Source organism: Nestor notabilis, unplaced genomic scaffold (assembly GCF_000696875.1).
Source record: "Nestor notabilis isolate BGI_N333 unplaced genomic scaffold, ASM69687v1 scaffold4378, whole genome shotgun sequence".
Lineage (NCBI taxonomy): Eukaryota > Metazoa > Chordata > Aves > Psittaciformes > Psittacidae > Nestor > Nestor notabilis.
The window spans coordinates 30,190-50,076 of record NW_009938570.1 but is presented as its reverse complement, the minus strand read 5'-3'; the positions used below and the strand labels follow the sequence as shown (position 1 = coordinate 50,076).

The 19,887-nt window shown below is 36.5% G+C and overlaps 1 protein-coding gene across 1 annotated transcript in view; it reads right to left on the bottom strand.

The window, feature by feature from the left end:
• Positions 1 to 984: 984 nt before the first annotated feature.
• The window catches only part of LOC104409500 (circadian locomoter output cycles protein kaput), a gene marked incomplete at its 3' end in the record, with an annotated part of 21,352 nt that continues 2,449 nt past the window's right edge, over positions 985 to 19,887 (bottom strand). The window contains exons 2-17 of the mRNA XM_010019385.1: positions 19,692 to 19,782; positions 19,055 to 19,114; positions 18,513 to 18,661; positions 15,657 to 15,748; positions 14,700 to 14,789; positions 13,625 to 13,745; positions 12,371 to 12,484; positions 9,768 to 9,886; positions 5,597 to 5,679; positions 5,270 to 5,376; positions 4,498 to 4,645; positions 4,200 to 4,275; positions 3,106 to 3,247; positions 2,625 to 2,725; positions 1,648 to 1,737; positions 985 to 1,131 (exon numbers count right to left, since the gene is read on the bottom strand). Of these exons, the coding sequence (XP_010017687.1) occupies positions 985 to 1,131; positions 1,648 to 1,737; positions 2,625 to 2,725; positions 3,106 to 3,247; positions 4,200 to 4,275; positions 4,498 to 4,645; positions 5,270 to 5,376; positions 5,597 to 5,679; positions 9,768 to 9,886; positions 12,371 to 12,484; positions 13,625 to 13,745; positions 14,700 to 14,789; positions 15,657 to 15,748; positions 18,513 to 18,661; positions 19,055 to 19,114; positions 19,692 to 19,738 (1,686 nt within the window). The remainder of the gene's footprint in view (positions 1,132 to 1,647; positions 1,738 to 2,624; positions 2,726 to 3,105; positions 3,248 to 4,199; positions 4,276 to 4,497; positions 4,646 to 5,269; positions 5,377 to 5,596; positions 5,680 to 9,767; positions 9,887 to 12,370; positions 12,485 to 13,624; positions 13,746 to 14,699; positions 14,790 to 15,656; positions 15,749 to 18,512; positions 18,662 to 19,054; positions 19,115 to 19,691; positions 19,783 to 19,887) is intronic.

Here is a 19,887-nt window from a genome sequence, read left to right as displayed (position 1 = left end):
AATATTAAGAATTATATTTTTCTTAGTTTCCACAGTCCTGAATAAGGTCCCTCCACAGTGCATGGGAAGAGGGCTGTGAATCTGTCCTTTTGAGGCACCTACAGGCAGTCTACTACTGGCAGGCTTGTGCTAGATATGATAAAACACTAAAAATGGCAGATGCCAGAAACTCCTACTTGTCGACAGAATTTAAGCAACATACTCAAAACTTCCAGAAAGTATTTTTTTTCTACTTTTCATTCACCATCCACGCTGAAAATATTTAGATTATTTCCTTAACAGGTACTCTAGTTTTTGGGGGTTATTTTTTTGTTGTTTGGGGTTTTTGGGTGCTTTGTTTGTTTTTAACTTGAAAAACCCAGTAAGATGATTCTTTTCTTCCAAAGAGAGCTGCTGAAAGGACAATGACAAAATCCAAAATTAGAATAAATGACACTGATAAAATACAGAAGCCAGGTAGTCAGCTGCTAGACTGAGTAATGCATCCTCTAGACTTCAGGTCTCTCTGGCTCACTAACTACTTCAGTGTACCATGCAAAGCAAAACTGCTACCAGAAGGGTCTGCAGGAGGACCACAGTCTGACAGGACAGCTTAAGAAACAAAAAATTAATTTGACACCTTCAAGCTAAAAGAGGAAATAAATGCTCATCTTGCACATTTTGGATTAATACTGTAATTGCTGCAGACCTCTGCAAGAAATAATAATCACTGCATCCTTTTACACTGAGGTTTAGGCATAAGCTAGGCTTGAGCTCCTCAATACTGAAAAGATACACTGAGGCACTTTCCCATAGATTCAGAAGCAAAATATCAGGTACCCAAGGAACAGTAGCTTAGATGCTACTATGGATTTTAGGTACATTAGGTCCAGATGTCATCTGACGGGGATAGGGAGGATCAGCCTGTAGAACTAAGTGCCCGAGTCTCATTTTAGATGCCTACATTCTCTACAAATCAAACTTTCAAGAGTTACTCTAACTCACCTGGAGTCCTTGACCATGGACAATTTGAAGCTGCTCTTGAATCTTGCGCAACTCTTCCTGCTGCCGATGAATATTTGCTTCTATCATGCGTGTTCTTTGCTCTAGCTGGTCCTTCAGGTGTTGCATAGCTCCTAACTGAGCTGAAAACTGAAACACAGGCTGTAGTGAAATGAATAAGCAAAAAGCTGAGCAAAAATCATTACATTTACAGGCAGTAAATACACTCCTCTGCAGTAGGAAAGAAATCAAGCACTGCTTTTTAAACTGCTAATACCATAATCTGATGACAAATTCATTAGCATGAAAATGTCACAGTTTATCAATGCATCAGAATTGGTGAGCTAAAAAGTATAAATCCATAGCAAAAGAAATTAACTGGTATCCAAATCATCAAGATTACACAAAAAGCCTCAGCAGTTTACACAGTAAAGCTCTCTCAGGTTAAAAATTAGAATTGTACGAGTTTGCCAAAATTCACCCAGAGCTAAAATATGCAAATAACTTGGGAATACCCTCAGACACAAACTGTTGGAGGCTGAGCCCACAGAGAAGCTATGATAGCCACTTCTGTTCTTCCCTAGACATCTGCCATGAACAGCTAGTTTCTCCAGGAGAACAATACTGTTTGAAAAATAATAAACAATAAACCAACTTAATACATACCTGGGACATGCCAGACTGGAGCTGTAAAGTTGCAGGCTGAGATACTGTTGGTTGTGCTACTGGCTGTCCAAGAGACTGGGAGCTTAAAGACTAGGATTGAAAAAATTGTTCCATAATTGGAATGAACTTCCTACTTGACTTGAAGTACTTTACACAATGTGTCAATTCCAAAATAACATCATACGAACATATGAAAAAAACCAAGTAAATGTTTCCTGAAAGATCTAACCTTAAATATCAGAGAATAACGGACATGAAAGCAATTGATTATACATATATCGAGGTATATAATTTTTCCACTGCTAAAAATATATAGAAGCAGTAGGTATAAAACAGGAAAAACAGAAATTACAATTACAACTGTTTTACAAGTCTTCTTTGTACCAAGGGAAAACTTTTCCAACAAGTTTGGAAGTTGACAGCTTTGATTTATTCTTAAACTAATAATGTTTAAAAATACGTATTTTCATAACCATTCTATTTCTGAAATGAATGTAGTAGTTCAGGTGCAACATGAGTACCAAGTGCATGAAGCATGACATTTTCTCATGTTACCAAGATTTCAGAAGCTATATGAAAGTATTCACTAATATTTTTAGAGTCGTAAAATTATATAGCAGCACACACAGCATTATGTTGGCACTTACATGTATGCTTATAATTGCTTATATTCATATGTATATTAAAAATGCAGGATTGTAGAAAGAAGTTACATGCAGATGAAAACAGAGATTCATACACAATCTCACCAACCCTAGTGCCATAAAATAGATACTTAAATGCTTAACTATTGTATTCCATTGTATAACCAAAGTTGCATATTGATGATACAATTCTGATACTCGTGTATTGCAAGTGAAACTGTTGCAGTTTAATATGTGTTTTCAGAAGAAACAAAGTTAAGGTTTTTTAATAATACCTCTTAAATAACATGAAATTCCATTGATTAAGCACAAAATTTTTCTCTGAAGAGTTACCTGACTACTCAGAGATGATCTTCTTTGCGCAGTCTTTTCGTGACCAGATAAGCTTTGCCTTGGAGGAGTGCTAGTGTCCACTGTCATTTTAGTTGGGGTTGCTGACAATGTTCAGAGTTACAACAGAAAGAGACATGTTAATAGTAATCTCAATTTTGCAATGCAATAATACAATCACAGGATGTTTTTCACGAATAGAAAGAAAATTAAGGCCTGGACTCTATTTTTACCCTGGCTATCCAACAACACCACAATCTGATGGACTGAAATACAGTGGTCTAGAGTCCGCTGTTGTACTTTCAGAAGTAGAAGTCACTACAAGACCTCTGAAAATCTGAGTTGTCAGCAGATTTCTGAACCATCAAAAAGGACATTTTCATTTGCACACTTTTCATAAAATGATATTAACTGCTAGTTATGCATTTAATTAAAGAAAACCTTCACTGGGATGGCAGTTATATTTGGAACAGTTGGTGCTTACATGAATGATCTGATACTGCAGTATGTGAAGATTTTCTTGAACTCCTGGAAGAAGCAGAAGGTGTGGGGCTGGTATCAAACCTTTCCAGTGCTTCTTTGAGACTCACTGTGTTTATGTGATTGTCAGATCCAGAGTCCTGACTCTGAAAAGACACACATGAACAACAATTATTTTATCTGATTCAGCATACAATGTACTTTTCCGTTAGCAAATATCTAAATCCATGCTGTGCCTAATATCAACCCCCTTACACAGGTGACTGCACAGAAGTAGTGGCCTGTTTGGTATCTGTTAGTTCAGTTTCCATTGGTGGCTTTTGTTCTTGGAAAAGAATCCAAACTGAAGCCATGTAAGCCTAGAAACCAAAATGCATGCAGACATAGGCCATAGACTGACTGCTGAGCTCACCTCCTCCCCTAGCAACTCAATACAGTTTGAACACTGGTGTAATGAGTGAGCTGCTTATTCTTTGGAGAAAGGATGAGTTAATTCCACTAGAAGGAGCACTGTCAGATGAAACTTGCTGAACTGCCAAGGGGAAACATTTCTGAACTGCCTGGGGAAAACAGGACAGAGCATCTGTACAAGCTGGTTTATCTAAGAGTCACTGAGCTTCCAATGACATTAATTCAAAATGAATTTCGTACACTCCTAAGAAGTGGGACAGAGTCACAAAATGGAACAGCTCCAGCTTTCCTCCTGTGAATTCTTTTAAGCCATATTTGTGCATTGACCTTGGTTTTTCAGATTATGGGTGCTTCCAGTAAGGAAGAATATTTATTTATGAATCCATCTCCGCAGGAAGCAGATCTTAATAAGGACTTAGGGGTGTTGCCATGTTATAACTACATGCACATGAACTCCTGAAAAGAGGATGGTAAGCGTTCAGGGCAGAACACCGCTAACCGAACACCCTTCCTAGACTACTTTGATAGCTTTAAATAGTCACATTATTTAGAGATCAGTGTAATTATCTGTAATAGGAGAAAACATTTCTTGCTGCTGTGCATTTGCTTACATATTACTTTAAGTATGAAAGAAAAAAGAGGTAAAATAAAATCATGTAAGACACTCACTTTATCTGTGACACTCACTTTATCTGCTGTTATCTCTGGAAGAGACTCCTCAATACCAAGTTCACGTCGTCTTTCTGCTCTAACTTCTGCATAACTAGAAGAACAAACCAAATATGACTACCATATAATTGGATGCCTTAAAAACACATACTTCAAAAAACAAAGCCCTCAGAGCTACTTTGCTTACAAAGCATCTCAGGCAGTTTTCCAATGATTCCTTAAACTACTAGGATTTCTCTACCTCCCAAAAGACCAGCAATACAGCTCCCATGCCATTAGAATTTCTCTAATACAGATTTAAAAAAAAAGAACTTACCTTACAACAGTGTGTGTACAGACAATAAACTCTGGCCTGGAATTCCACTGGTGATACGTAATATAGTAATGTGTTTGCAGCCAAATCCATTGTTGTCCCTTTGTAAGGAATCTGTAGTAACATGACTTCCCTTTCCCATATTGCATTACTATAAAGGTGAGGAATAAAGTTTACTGTCTTTCCAGGCTGTAAATATTGCAATTACATAATAAACATTATTTCCCAGCTTTATATGGCCCAAACCACACCTAAATCCAGTATTATGACAATGACTAAGAACAGGTTTAAAAATGTAGCTTTCTACCAAAAAAATAATCTATACTGCATTTTTCAGAGCTCTGCAGGAAACAAACTTCCATTTTTGTGGGTTTTGTACATATTGTGGAGTATGCATGTTCAAAAGAATTTAAACACAGCTTTATAAAGAAAAACATAACTAAGCAGAAAGTTTACTTTATTGCATGTTCAAACAATTACTGCATTTATTACACATCATGGAGCCTTTTAATTGCTATTGGAAGAACTGGAGAGGATAGTGCTGTGCCCTTCAACTTACCACAGTGAAAACTCTAAGATAAACTTATATCTGTTTTGTAGCTCTGTATCACAAGAAAGATAAAGATCGGCAGTGTGATAACGTGAAATGAATGGGAGTAAAGACATGTCACTCAAACGTATCACAGAATTTCACTGCAACAGTTGTACAACTCAATCTTTAAACCAAACATCCATAAAGCAAACTTGCTCATTTTAGCAACTTAGTCGTACTCACAATGCTCGTGACATTTTGCCAGATTATCTAGATCATCCACGTGATAATAATCATATCCTGATGTTCCCAAAACTTCAAATGGAAGATAACCTATTATCGGAGGTGCCCTAATTAATACAAAAATTAATGTCATTTCATTTTCACACAAAAACCCCAAAGTTATTTCATTTATGTAAGTTTTCTTGTTTATAGTATGTGCTCTGAAAAAAATTAAAAATTAAACCCAACACAAGTTACAAGTAGTTAATACTGATTAGTGAACTCTAAATATTATAGCCACCACTGTGATTCAGCTACTATTGCTGCTATACATAGAAGGAATTGCACCTGTGATCCAAGAATAGGAACTTCCATTCTAAGCTATGTCTAGATGTGAACTCTTCATTGGGTTCTTCAACAGTGCACATTTCCTAAAAAGTAGAAAAATAAAAATCTCTCTCAAAACTGCTCTAGTCTAATTCATCAGGTCTTTCGAAATTCAGGCTTACCTAAAGTTAGTAGGTAACTCCACAATAGTTATAATGTTATTTTTAGACAGCTTCATTGGTTTTACTCATTTAGATGCATAGTACTGAGGTAGAATCTAATCTCAGCTGTGCCAGGCTGACACTCGGTTGATTTAAGTGGGACAACCCCGGTGTGAGATTAAACTCAAGCTCAGTAACTACAAACACAGGAGTACAAGCAGAAATCAACAGTTCCTGCAGTTATGCTTTTAACTTGTAACAAATAAAAGAAGAGCTGAAACACTCCCACCAGACACTCTGATTACACTATATGCTTATAATGGGTAAAAACCAACATTAGCAGAAAGGTTACGTTATTTTGAGTTCGGGAATAGGATTCTTCCTTGTAGTGAATACAGTGTACTCTAAATCACTTTGGCTTGAGAGGGCAGACACCTACTACAAAACCCACGCTACTCATGTTTAGACCTCATGAAAAATCGATGAGTGATTGTATTTCCACTATTACAACAAATCCTCAAGGTATTCTGTACACCATTTTAGATGTATTCCACTCAGACATATGCACAACCAGTGCATGTCTGGCAGTTTCTACTGTCTCCTTCCAGAGAGGTGAAGATGCTCCACCAGTTACTGTGCGTCCTGCTGAGACAGTAACAGAACTAAGTACTCCAGGCCAGTCGAGTCTTTTACAGACTCCTCTAGTACTGCCTTACAAGAAGATGATGGAATACATGCACATATACAAATAAACTCCTCAGAAAATCAGAGATCAGTAAATCTTTATTTTCAGACCCGTGCACACACCTGTCACACTTGTACGAGCTTGCAACAGTATTCCCATTGCCAGGAATACTGGAACCTACTGATGATCAGATACCGCAATAGTTTCCATAAGACTACAATACGGAAGCCGCTGCTGCACTGACATAATATTCACAACAGATGTGGACAGACATGCACACTGCTGCTCTGCAAACATCTGCTACTGAAATAGTCCTGTGGAAAAATACAGTACCTAACTTGTTCTCACAAAGGGACTACCTTCCTTTTCATTCTTTCAGGTTGTAATACAAAGAGTGGACATTTTGCAGTTCTTTATATAGGTATTTCTAAGTTCTCTTTCTATGAAAGAAAAAAGTGGACATATCTAGGTAATGTTTTTTCCTCACCTTCACTGGTGTAAAATCTAAAGACAGCAACTAGAAAGTGAGTTACATGATGGAGGTAATGAACAAAAACTACTCTGGGCACAAATTTATGACTCTTAGTGTGTGACTTCCAGTTATCAAGACTTAACCTTCAAAACTGGAACTACCTCTAAAACCTGAAGCTCATCTACTTTCTTAAGATTACAGCACTTAATAAAGCAGCACACATAGCGAAAAGAAATGACAGTGCAAGCGTACATCCTTGAGATACACTTTTGATTTGTTGTTTCTTTTAATCTAGTTATTTGGGCACAACTCAAAAATAAAAATAACTTCAATGCAGGAAGTAAAAACACAGTAAAAATATCTTTGCTAAAGAGGAGCTGGCAACAGGTTAGCATCCAATTACTCGATGCATTTATATTAATGATTTGCAGATACTCTACTATAAAATACACCTGGTAGAAGCTATCAACAAAGCATCTTGCTGAAGTTGTCAACAAGGCATCTAGAAGAGAAAGGATTTTCATTTGTAACAAAAAAATATTCCAATAGACTCCTTTTGGCTGAGTTAATCCTGTCTTCTTGATAGGATTCAATCATTTACCAGCCAAAATTCAAGACAAATGTTTTAAGAACGTGTAGAGACAAATCCCTTCAGTGGGGAGCAAAATTTTTGGTACATTTTGTTACAAAAGTGGTGGTGTCATGCAGAAAATAAAAATGTGAACTTTCGGAGATTATTCTCATGAATACTATGGCTTTCTGCAAAAGCACTGTACATCCTTGAGAAATTACACTCTAGGTAAAAAAAATCCAGAGCCATATGCCATCTGAATTAAAGAGAACAAGTGGCAGATGAGCAACAGGTTCTATCTCAAATAAGGCAAGCCAGCACTAAAATACGCATCTTATTACTGGCTGCATCACACATCTGTCAGTAAACTTACTGGGATGGTAAAATTCCTGACATAACACTTACTTGCTAGTCAATGCTAGCCTCAATAATAGCAGAAGGTTATCAGAGTATGAACAAGTATTGTCAGATTGAAAGTCTTCACTCTAATGTTAGTCATCTTCACAAGATTTCCCAGATGAGCAGCACTAATCAAAACCCTTGAGAGGATCTTACAACCTCTGTAATGTGAAAGCTTCCTAGAAGTTCAGGTAGAGGAATGAAACTTTGGCCAGAGTATAACCTGTAAGGCTTTCGCCCTCAGGAGACTGAGACCTGAAAGATCATAAATAGATCTCAACTTCCAAATAGCTCCTCAACTTTCGAAGATTCTGTGCCAGAAGCAGGAAACACAAAAGTTTAACTACAGTACATTCTAAACTGTCAGACTTCGAAAGACAGAAATATTGACAAATATTTCTGTGTTGGTCTTTTCCTCCCCTTCCCCAAGTACTTCATGAAGCAAAAATCACACATTGGGGCTGTTCAGCCTGGAAAAGGGAAGGCTGCGTGGAGACCTTATAGCAGCCTTCCAATATCTGAAGGGGGCCTACAAGGATGCTGGGGAGGGACTCTTCATTAGGGACTGTAGTGGTAGGACAAGGGGTAAATGGGGTTAAACTTAAACAGGGGAAGTTTAGATTAGATATAAGGAAGAAGTTCTTCACAGTGAGGGCAGTGAGGCACTGGAATGGGTTGCCCAAGGAAGTTGTGAATGCTCCAGCCCTGGCGGTGTTCAAGGCCAGGCTGGACAGAGCCTTGGGTGACATAGTTTAGTGTGAGGTGTCCCTGTTCACGGCAGGGGGGGTGGAACTAGGTGATCTTAAGGTCCTTTCCAACCCTAACTATTCTATGATTCTATATCGCTACAAACTGTAAGCATTACAGATGGAACATTATTTAGACACACATTGGAAGAAAAGTGTCAGATAAAAGATTTCCATAGCTTCAGGAAAAATAAACAAGAAGCTTTCTCTGCCACGCAATCTGGAAAGATCCAGTTCCTATTCAGCCTGATGGAACTGAAGTTTATGTGATTTCTCCACAGACTCCCTACTATGCTTTCAAAGTGCAAAATACATAGACCATGTCTTCAGAGGCTGCCACCATTAATCTTCAGCCTAAGACACCAGTGCATTCGATTTATAGACAGAATATTTAAGTGTTCAGCATGACAAAGAGCAGCTTAACCATGTGCCATATAAATTTCATGGCATTTCTTTACAACTGAATTGCAAGACCAGATATTAGATAGTAGACTATCCTGTACCTCAACATATTTGTATAAAACATATCATTTGAATCGGAATCACAGACCCCTGTACTGTATCCTGAATATTTATTTTGACTGATTTTGGTAAGGAACAGGATTATCCTTAAACTAAACTTGGAAAGATACCTTCACTGTACATTAGCAGGTAAGCAAAATGTTCTCTTTTAAACAACCAAGTTACTGAATAACGCTATTGAAACAAAACCCAGCTCTCAGTTATTGACAAGTAATGTAAGCTTTAATTAAGCCCTACCAGATTTGCTGTGTCAAACTACAGCAGGACCATCAGCAACATAAAAGTCACATCAGATTTTCAACTAAAACTATTAATTTCTCCAGTGAATCTCAATGTTATCTTTCATTTTAAACTTCTAAATTATATTCCTACAGACACCCAAATTTATTTCTTAGATATTACTGGTTTATATGTCTATTTAGAAATGGCATTCACCGTAACAACTTCATTTGATGCTTTGCATAACATTTAACCTATTTGTGTGTTCAAAAAGAAACACAGGCACTTTCAGTTTCACTTAATAGAATTCCTTACAGTTTTGATTAATAATATGTGAAGAGTTGCGTGCATTCTCTCCGAAGTTTTCTTGTTCAGAGTCCATTTAAAAAGATACAAAATGAGTTCACTTGTACATACCTTGATAAATTGAGGTGTAGCTAATCTAACTGTGGCTACAAAGCAAACTTTGTCTTCATACGAAGGCCGGTGCGATCGTTGAATAGTTCCTTCAAAACCATTGTGTGCTGAGTTGGGAACTGAGGGAAGACAGAGAAGAAGTCAACATAGATTACAGTATACGGAGAGAGGAAAAGGAGAATAATATCACAAATGGCCTAATGTTTCTCTAATGCGGTTTGCTTATAACTCAACATGCATAAAGAAAAACACTACGTATGATATATATGCATATATGCACAGGAATAGCAGTTATACAGTAATGGGAACACAATCATCAACTAACTTTCTCAAAGAACTAAAATTACAGTTAGTATGATATTATCGGACAAAGCAGTTTTAAGAAACTAACAACCCTCATCTTTCTTGGTAACCACTGAAAATTACTGAAATACACCTTCTTCAAAAACATCTTTGAAATTTCTCTCTTGTGTCAGGTTTTGCTAAATTCTTCTTTTTAACTCTGAAGTAAGTATTCTTTTCTAGGCTTCCATCACATTCAAATGACACAAGCTTAAGACATACTGAGTAACAGAACAAAGCACAATAATTATGTACGTGAAAGAATCAGGACAGTCAGATGACAATAAACAAATTCCACTTACTGAATCACAGAGATAGACGGAATCAGAAGGGGGGCAAAGGATGGACTAGACCTCAAAAGAGAGTAACCTTACTTTTAATTTCCAGCAGGTATCAATTTATTTTACCATTACTAGACTCTAACGATGGTGGCTCCAAAATGCTGCCAGGCTCTTCCAAGCCTCACTGGTTTTAGTTCAACTCTAGATTAGAACTTAAGTTTCTTCATGCAATTTAAGCTTTCAGCTCCTTGCTCTTTCCACCAGAAAGGAAACAGGCAACTTCCTCTACCTTATCCCTTCTCGGTTTTTCTTCAGAGTTTATCTTGCCTTGTAAGCTAAATTTTTAAATTTCTGATTGCTTTCATTGCTCTCCTCTGAACTCTTTCCAGCTACTTTATTTACTCCTGACAAACAGCATCATCAAAAACTGGATGAGGACACAGGGGTTTCAAGAAGTGTAGTCAGATTACTTCATGTGGTTTAGACATTGCTCGTGGTTATTTGGTCATATTCAGTTTACATTCCACAGTAACTCCTTTTTCTAAATGACTACTATCTAGCTAACTGTAATCTTTTCCCCTGTTCCTACAGTTTGCCACTCCTAAATATAGCAACTTGCATTTGTTCTTAGTCAATCTGTCTCTTGTACTGGTGGTTTTTTCCCCCCAAAATAATTAATTTTCTAAGTTCAGGGCTGAATTCTTATCTTAGTTTTAGTGTTCTTGCATCATTTCATGACTGCAAACAACGTTCCATTACTCATAACATCAGTGAAAATACCGATCAAATCCAGAAGCAGGCCATTAAAACTCCATTTTGACAGTGAACATTTGTCGCCTTTCCCACCAATTTCTGCAGCTACTCTCCAGCAACTTCAGTTAACATGTGCTTCCCTTACGTGTTTGTGAGAACAGAATATGTTAACTGTCTAAAGCATACTAAAGAAGTCCATCATTTATTTGTGCTTTGTCCTCTTATCCACACAGTGTGCTACTCTGTGGTAGAGGAAAATGAATTGATTTGAAGCTATTTCTACCTGGAAAATCCACAATGGTTGCTATTCAATCCTTGCTAGTTTCATGATGCTCACATATAGTTACTTGTTCTGGGCTATTTCCCAGTATTGAATTGCAACCAATTGGTCTGCAGTTTCCTAACTCCTCCTCTTTCCAAGACTGGCAACATATTCGCCCTTTTCAGGCCTGTTTCTTGTATTTCCTATAATGTTACATACCTGCAATTTGGCACTAAGACTCAACCTCTCCCATTTTTGTGAGAAAAATAAGATACTGTTTGATAATATTCTGGGACGTGATCTTTATGAAGATCGTCTACTGTCTACACTGCACAACCCATTTATATGGCTGATCAAATAAACATGCCTCTCAAGTAAACAGTCAGCACAGGCTGACCAAAAAGATTAGAGATGTAGTACAGAAGAGTAATATTAGTACACAAGTAATACAAATAACTTCAATGGAAGGGAAAAGAACTCAGCGCAGAAAACTGTACCAGCCCATCCACTCATCTGAGTGGTAAATCCTATCAGTGAAAGCACAGAATTTAAACGGGGGGTGAAATTTTCCAGCTCACTGCATAATGAGAACTGCAGGTACTCAGTACCACTGACCTTCAAGTTAGCCAGTCACCCGCTCAAGTATGGATTATGATTTATTTTAAAGCATTTGCTTAAATGTCTCTTACATTCTTAAGAAAAAAACGTTTTACAAGATTTTAGTTTTCTTTAATCAAAAGCATTAAGCATAATTACTATGTTTTGCATTCAAACACACACACCTGCAATACCCAGTAGGCAGTTTTAATTCTTTTTCATTAAAGCAATATAAAAATAACTCTGCTTCAAGTTCATATTTTGAAAGGCTGATTTTAGTTCATCATTAAGTTCTGCGCAATGGTCCTAAACCTCTCTAGCTGTGAAGCTCCTAAGTATTTCACTGTAACACTGCTGAAATTACTTACCATTATTCAAACACTTGAAATTTCCTATGAATTTTACATATTCGTATGTAGGTTGCTCTTTTGGATCTATTGTTCCTCGCAGCATATGGCAACAGAATTCTAGTTGATATTTTGCTGAGAAAGGAATAAACAAATTAATAAGCTACATGCTTGATGAAGCACATAGGCAACATGAAATGGAAAGCAGGAATAATTAAGCTGCATACTTACTGAGAGACTGTAAGTCTTGTGATTTCAAATGGCTACAGTCTCTGCTTTTAACCAGTATGATATTAACTAACCTAAAGGAGAACTCCTTTAGAATGTGTGCACGAAGGGCTTAAATGCTATTGACATAGAGAGAACCCTGAAAACCAGAGCTGTTTTAAAGAAGCAGCTACCCTACACTTAAGTTTACTAAAGCATGCACTTCCAAAACCCATTAGACTGCCATGTTTTTATTCTCACCAACTGCTGCAACTGTCTAAATAGAAGCTATATAAACAAGATGATACACAATACACAGGAATACACAAGAAGGAGTGAAATGCAATAAAATGCTACTCTTCAGGGGAAGGGGAGAAAAGAAGTGTTTCTGTTCTTCAGGGCTCACCCATATGTTTCTGCTTAAATAACACTGGAAGAACTGATCACATGTGATGCAAAGCAGATTATTTTTAACACAACTACTATACTGGTTTTGCCTGGGATAGAGTTAATTTTCTTCTCAGCAGCTCATATGGTGCTATTTTCAATTTGTGACTAAAACAGCACTGATAACACAGAGATGTTTAGTTACTGCTGAGCAGTGCTTACATAGAGTCAAGGCCTTTTCTGCACTCCTCACCCCACTGGTTGAGTAGGCTGGGGGTGCACAGGAAGATGGGAGGGGACACAGCTGGGACAGCTGACCTAAGGGATATCGCATACCATACGACATAGTGCTCAGCAATAAAAGCTGGGGAAGGAGGAGGAAGGGGAGATATTTGTGTTTATGGCATTTGTCTTCCCGAGTAATCACTACACATGATGAGGGCCTGCTTTCCTGGAAACGGCTGAACACCTGCCTGCCAATGGGAAGTAGCAAATTAATTCCTTGTTTTGCTTTGCTTGTGCACGTGGCTTTTGTTTTATCTATTAAACCGTCTTTATCTCCACCCACAAGGTTTCTCATTTTCACCCTTCTTATTCTTTTCCCATCCTGCTGTGGGGTGTGAGTGAGCAGCTGTGTGGGGCTGAGATGCCTACTAGGGTTAACCCACAATAGCTACTTACATTTTAAGTATTCTGGTGTCAATGAATCTCCTTCCAGCAGATGAGAAGACAGTATTTTATAAATTTCTGAATGTTCCCCCTCTGGGATAAAATTAAATACACTCTGATCCACAAGATCAGACTGAAAGAAAAAGATTTAATAAGCATTAAACTAATGCAAGATGCACACTGTCACAAACCCTACTATTTTAATGCAAAACGATTCCACAGTTCAGAAGAACATCAGTGACTCAACAAAGCCACCTGCTGGAATACACATGAATATTTTGCAATAAGAAAAATTTCACTCTGATCTATCTTAATTTTGACACTGCATTTAATGAAAAACACTGTGAATACAGCAAATATACATACATGTTAAAGTGTTGTATTAACCTCTCTGGGATGCAACAATTCCAAGCAAAGGAACATTTTAATTAGAAACTATAGGATGTTTGTTTGTTCTAGAGCACTGTAATCCGTCAGTGGCATCCAATACACTGAAATTGTATCTTGGAACAAAAGACAGCATCTCCCTATATCATGTAAGTTTTTGTGTTGCTAATAATTGTATCCAACTGCAATTGATTTTATGAACACAGTTGTGCTGGTTTTGGCTGGGGTAGAGTTCATTTTCATCATGGTCACTGGTATGGGGCTATGTTTTGGATATGTGTTGGAAACGGTGTTGATAACACAGGGATGTTTTTGTTACTGCTCAGCAGTGCTTATGCAAAGTCAAGACCTTTTCTTTAGCAATACTCTGCCTGACTCACGTGGAGGCTATGAGAGGTGTGAACTCCATAGGGTCTTCTGCAGATCACTGTGTTATTTCAGTTACACTGAAGGGAAACTGATACTAGTCTGGCACTTCCTAAACCTGCCTAACAGAGTGCCAACTGTATTCTGTATTTCCAAAGGAAATGTTTAATATAGGTGACAGACCAGTAGGAAGGAGTTGTGCTTAGGAAAAAGCAGACACATTAGAACAAAGCATACATCTGTTCTATAATGCCTATAATGCCAAAAAGGCTAACAAGTAATTAATAGCATCCATAGACAAACTGATATGTTACTGAAAATGATTTGTACTTACTGGCAAATGTTCAAGTAAGGGAGTTATACTTTCAGACACATATATTATATTTCCATCTGTCATAATTGCTAAAAAAAAACCATCAAGAGCCTGAAATTAAACATAATGTGCAGTTAAATAAAAAGAAACAGAGCATATTAAAAACGTTAAGCTATATTCAACATGGAAAATAATTTAGACCAGTTTTGTATTTAAAAAATTTAAAATTTAAAATTGAGGATGACTCTCAATACTAAAACTTCTTAGTCTTGCTTTTACACTACAAGCATTACAATTCCCATTCTTAAATAACCTGTGGTTTTGGAAGTAAGTCCATATACAAGTAGCCACTGTTTTGCCCATCTCCCATTCTGCCAGCCTGTTAATGTTAATTTAATTATCATTTAAAACATCAGAGAAGTCAGAAAAATGAGCTAGAGACAAAGGCAAGAAAAGGTGGAAAAGCTAAGAGAAAAACAAGTTAAAAAGGTGGTGAAATCAATGAATTTCAGTATTTAAAAAAATCAATATTCCCAATCTCGAAATAAATTTGTAGCAAGATTTTATTGAGACTTGAAACGTGGGAAATACAGTTTAGACTGCATTATCTTCTACTTAAACTTATTTCCACTGTATTTAACACAGGTATCTTTTAGTTGAATGCTATCAAACATGAAAGCACGACAGAATTGTAATTCTAAATAGCAAATTTTAAAGTTCACATCTTAAAAAAAATTTCTTATATCATATTGTTCTGTTTATTTGTGGACCTGCTCTGTTACCATGTTTTCTGTAATTGAAAATGCAGTTAAAAGAAAAACTTTTGCATTACATTGCATACATAGGAATTTTAACTGTTTATTAAAACTTACAGTTACAACTGAAATAAAATGTTATATCATCAAACTGAAAAATTTCATCATGGAATGACTCTCCATGAGGAAATGTTCTACTCCCAGAACACCAGAAATAACATACCTCTAACATTAACTGTGTGAACTCTTCATTACTAAGGAATGTTGGTTTCCAGTCCTGTCGAATCTCACTGGCATCTGACTGTGCAGTAATTTCTACAATCAAACATACATACAGTACAAGGATTCACACTTTCAAAAGCCATTATTTTCCCACTGAGCAGCATATACACAATAGCAAATAGCAGAAGGTTCTCTGTTCTCATCATTTTTTCATTCATTACATAGAAATGTTGTTCCTTAAAAAGGAAATCAATGTCTTCTCCCCTGTCATAATTAATTTTGTCTTCTCTTTCCTTCTACCAGTTTGTGCTACAGTCCTGCCAGACTTCAAGGTAATGCTGAAGTTAATAGCAGTAAGTAATGGATTTTGACAATGGAAAAATACTCCTTCCTCTGACACTATAATAAAATATTCTATTGAGAGTGTTGTTTTCAAAGATTTAGAAAGCCAAAATTGCTGATCAGCTTATGTCATTAAAATGCCTAATCCTCAAGTATCTTGCCAATACTGGTCATTCTAATCTTTGCACTAAAAATGGTCACTGTCCTTTCTCTTCTTCCCATTCTGTTGTGTAAAGAAATAAGGTAACATTTAAAAAAAAAAAAAAAGAGTAGGTTTTCAACAAAGACTGTTATGAGTTGTATGACAGGCTCCACTGTGGAATTACTGTGATTCATACACAGAGATGAATTTTGAACAGAGATTCCTGTAGGAACTTAAGAGAAATACATAGATTAACTTCCCATACATAGGTGAAACAACAGCTGCTAAGCAAAACCAGGCCCCAGGTTCTGAATGCTGATGCTTCCTCATCAACTGACAACTGAAACAAGAAGCAAGACTGTATAGTACTTCAGTTTTGATGAATAACATGGGCACTACAGAAGAAGTACAGGCTGTAAGAACAACCCTGGACACGTAGTCATGAATCAAGGATTTAGACGAATTGAAAGAACAGAACTATGTCTGTAAGACTTTTGATTTCTAAAGGACAAGTCTGTACAAAGGCTGTAAGCTAGTTTGCTAGTTCAGATTGCTCAAAGAGCACAGAAAACCAGGAATTGAGCTAAATATGCAAAGGGCTGGAAGAGTTTAGAGTTTCAGTTCCCAGACTGAAGGAAGAAAACTTTATGGAAGAGCTTTAGACTAAATAAAAGATCTGTAAACAACAGCAATATCACGCAAGAAACTGGCAAAAAGTGGAGAGCTGCAAGGAGAGAGGAAAAACATCAACAAAGATGGACCACAATTTCCAATGATCAGATCTCACAGAAGACATAAATTGATCAGGCTTTTGCTATCTGTTTTGAAATGGTACTGCAAAGCAGGAAGAGTGGGTTGGAGAAGAAAGGATAACCGAAGTAGAACCCCAAATCTAGTTTTTCAGTCAGAACAAATATATTGAACACTGAGGGACAAGTCAAACAACATGGAAATGAAAAGCTATGCCACTGAAGTAGAGGCAAAATTCAAGGAACTTAAAGTTGTCCACAGTACAGAGATAATCTGCACTTTAGATCTGGAAGTGATTCACCAGCTCATTCTGGTCCATATAACTTTATCTGACTTCTGCGGTAGAAAGGGTTTACACTAAATAAAATCTGAAGTTCATACCTTTACTAAACCATTCTGAATTATCTTACTGCAAGAACATATGTTGTTTTACATTTCCCATAATTAGAACAAGTATGATATTGGAAAACAGAGCCAAAGTAACATGGAAATAACTTGTTTTACTTGATAACTTCAGAAAAATGCCTCAGAATTCTGGCAGAAGCTTTCATTGAAAGATAAATGGCACTGAGGTCACATTCCCGAGCTAGCTACTAGACAGAGGAGCATAATCAAACTTGCACATTGAATTCTAGTCTTCAAATCCTGGACCTGAAACCACTCTGCACCAGCACTGAGCATCCTCAAACAAAATTGCCAGCTGGGCCAAGATCTGTAGCATTTATCTGTGGGCTGTATGAATATCAGTCTATTAGAACTAATCCTAAGTCTGTGAAATCTCACACAAATTATTCCTCCCTCCCTTTCCATTTTAACTGTTATGTTTACCCTTTTAGTGGCACTATACAGGACACATTTCATGCTACTTGAACCATAACACTAATGGAAGACATATGCTAGGGCATGGAAAATTATTTATTGTACGTTAATATACCTTAAATTGACATGCATACTGTTGATAAATACATACCTATTCATCCACTTAACAGCTTTACTACTTTTATTTATAACCTTATAGCTGCTTCTTTTGTCCCTACTGCTTTCTAGAGAGTATGCATGCTCAGAAATTACTCAGGGAAACGGATGATGTTCATTTTCTTGAATTTTTTATGTTGTCTATCGCACCACAAGATGCCATATTAAGAAGTGTAGGAGCAGGAATTTTTAATATACATAAATACCAAATCGACCCTATCTAAATATGAAGACAAGTACTTCCGGCAAGTGCTTCCACTGAAATGGATCAGCAGTTTTCCTGTAGAGAAAAACTTTTGACAACTTGTGCCTTATGAAGCAATTATATTCTAAAGGTCTCCATCCGTCCAGAACAAAAACCTTCAAAGTTATTTCAAAACTAAATGCTTTTATTTATGAAACATACTTCTTTGACAGCTATGGGACAAGAAAAAAATAAAATTACTACTGACATTTGCAAAATATTAGCAAAACCAGTTCTATCTCTTCTACCTACAGCATGACCTTAAGAATAACGCTCTTCAGGAGCTCTTTACATTCTTTTGACAATTTCCTTAAAGGAACTGCAAAATTGTGAATGTTTTATATACAGACTATTAAAAAAAAATGAAAATTTACACATATTTTATTATTATTACAAATAATTACCTTTGTGCTTCCGTAAAAAGTCAATGCTCTTCTGCAGTACAGTGGATTTATCCATCTTCCGAGCATTACCTGGAAGCATGGAACCCAGCTCTTTGATAAGTACATTAAACTGATCTCGACGTTTCTTTTCAGACTTGTTCCTAGACACTCTGAAAAACAAAACAGAAAATGTTTTACAACAACTATGAAACTTTCTCATAATAAGCTGCATACTACTGCCAGGTTCTCGATGCAAACAGCTCCTTAAGAATTTACGCTGTCAGAACTGTCACAAAAACACCTACTCTGTATCTCAGACACCATTTCTGAAGAGTGGCTTCCTCCTTCTCATAGAGGTTTGCAGCTAAGCCTTTGGAATAAAGTATCCTTTTACAAAAATACAAATCAATGATCCACAGTTATAACACACAGCATATCTGAATAACAACAGTAACATGGTTATTTATAAAAGAATCACATTTTTGTTGTTTAGAAATCACCCTGGTAAGTTCAAGTATAAAAGTATATGACATTCCTTAGCTTTAAATAACTTTAAAACTTACCTTTTTGCTTTATCTTTGTCATCTTCTTCCACCAGCCCATCAAAAATGCTTCCATCATTTCTGAAAGAAACAAATGCTTTTATTGTTATTTATTTCAATTGGGTTTAATTTTATGTAAATTTGATGCAAGTTTCATTTCCTGAAGTCTCAAAAATGGAAATACACAGAATACTAAGGACAAATGCTCACCTAAACTGCTAAGAAAGTCTAGCTCAAGACATCCAATAGAAAACATGTCTCAACTATTACTTTTTCCTTGATATAGGTTAGTGAGTCACCTTACTATCATCTGCAGCATCACTAATGGTTTAAATGTATTTGTTATCCTTAATCAAATATCTAATTACTAAAAACCAAAAATTCAGGTAAACATTAATAATCAGCTCAACTTGCACAGAGGCTGTTCCATGACTGAAAACAAGTAATACATTAAGATTCATCTCAAACAATAAAAATCGCTATTTCCAATGACTACAAACCAACACATCTAACAACTACCAAAATAACTTTGTCAAAAATAGCCACTCTAATTTTTTGAATAAATGAATATTCTCTATATATTAACTGTAAGAAAAAGATTATTAAAGAATGCATTGAAGAGTAATTACCCCAAAATTCTCAATATTTATTAACATACCTGTCTGCAATGGAGCTCATTTTATGGGTGCTTATGGTAAAAAACATAACATAGCACACTTTAGTCTTGTGGTAGACATTTGTACGTTTGCCTATAAAAGAAGAAAGAAATATCAAGATGTGACTCTGAAGGTACAAACATGTTCTTCATTAGAGCATACTGATGTTTTGATTTGCTCTATAAGCTGCTCTTACCC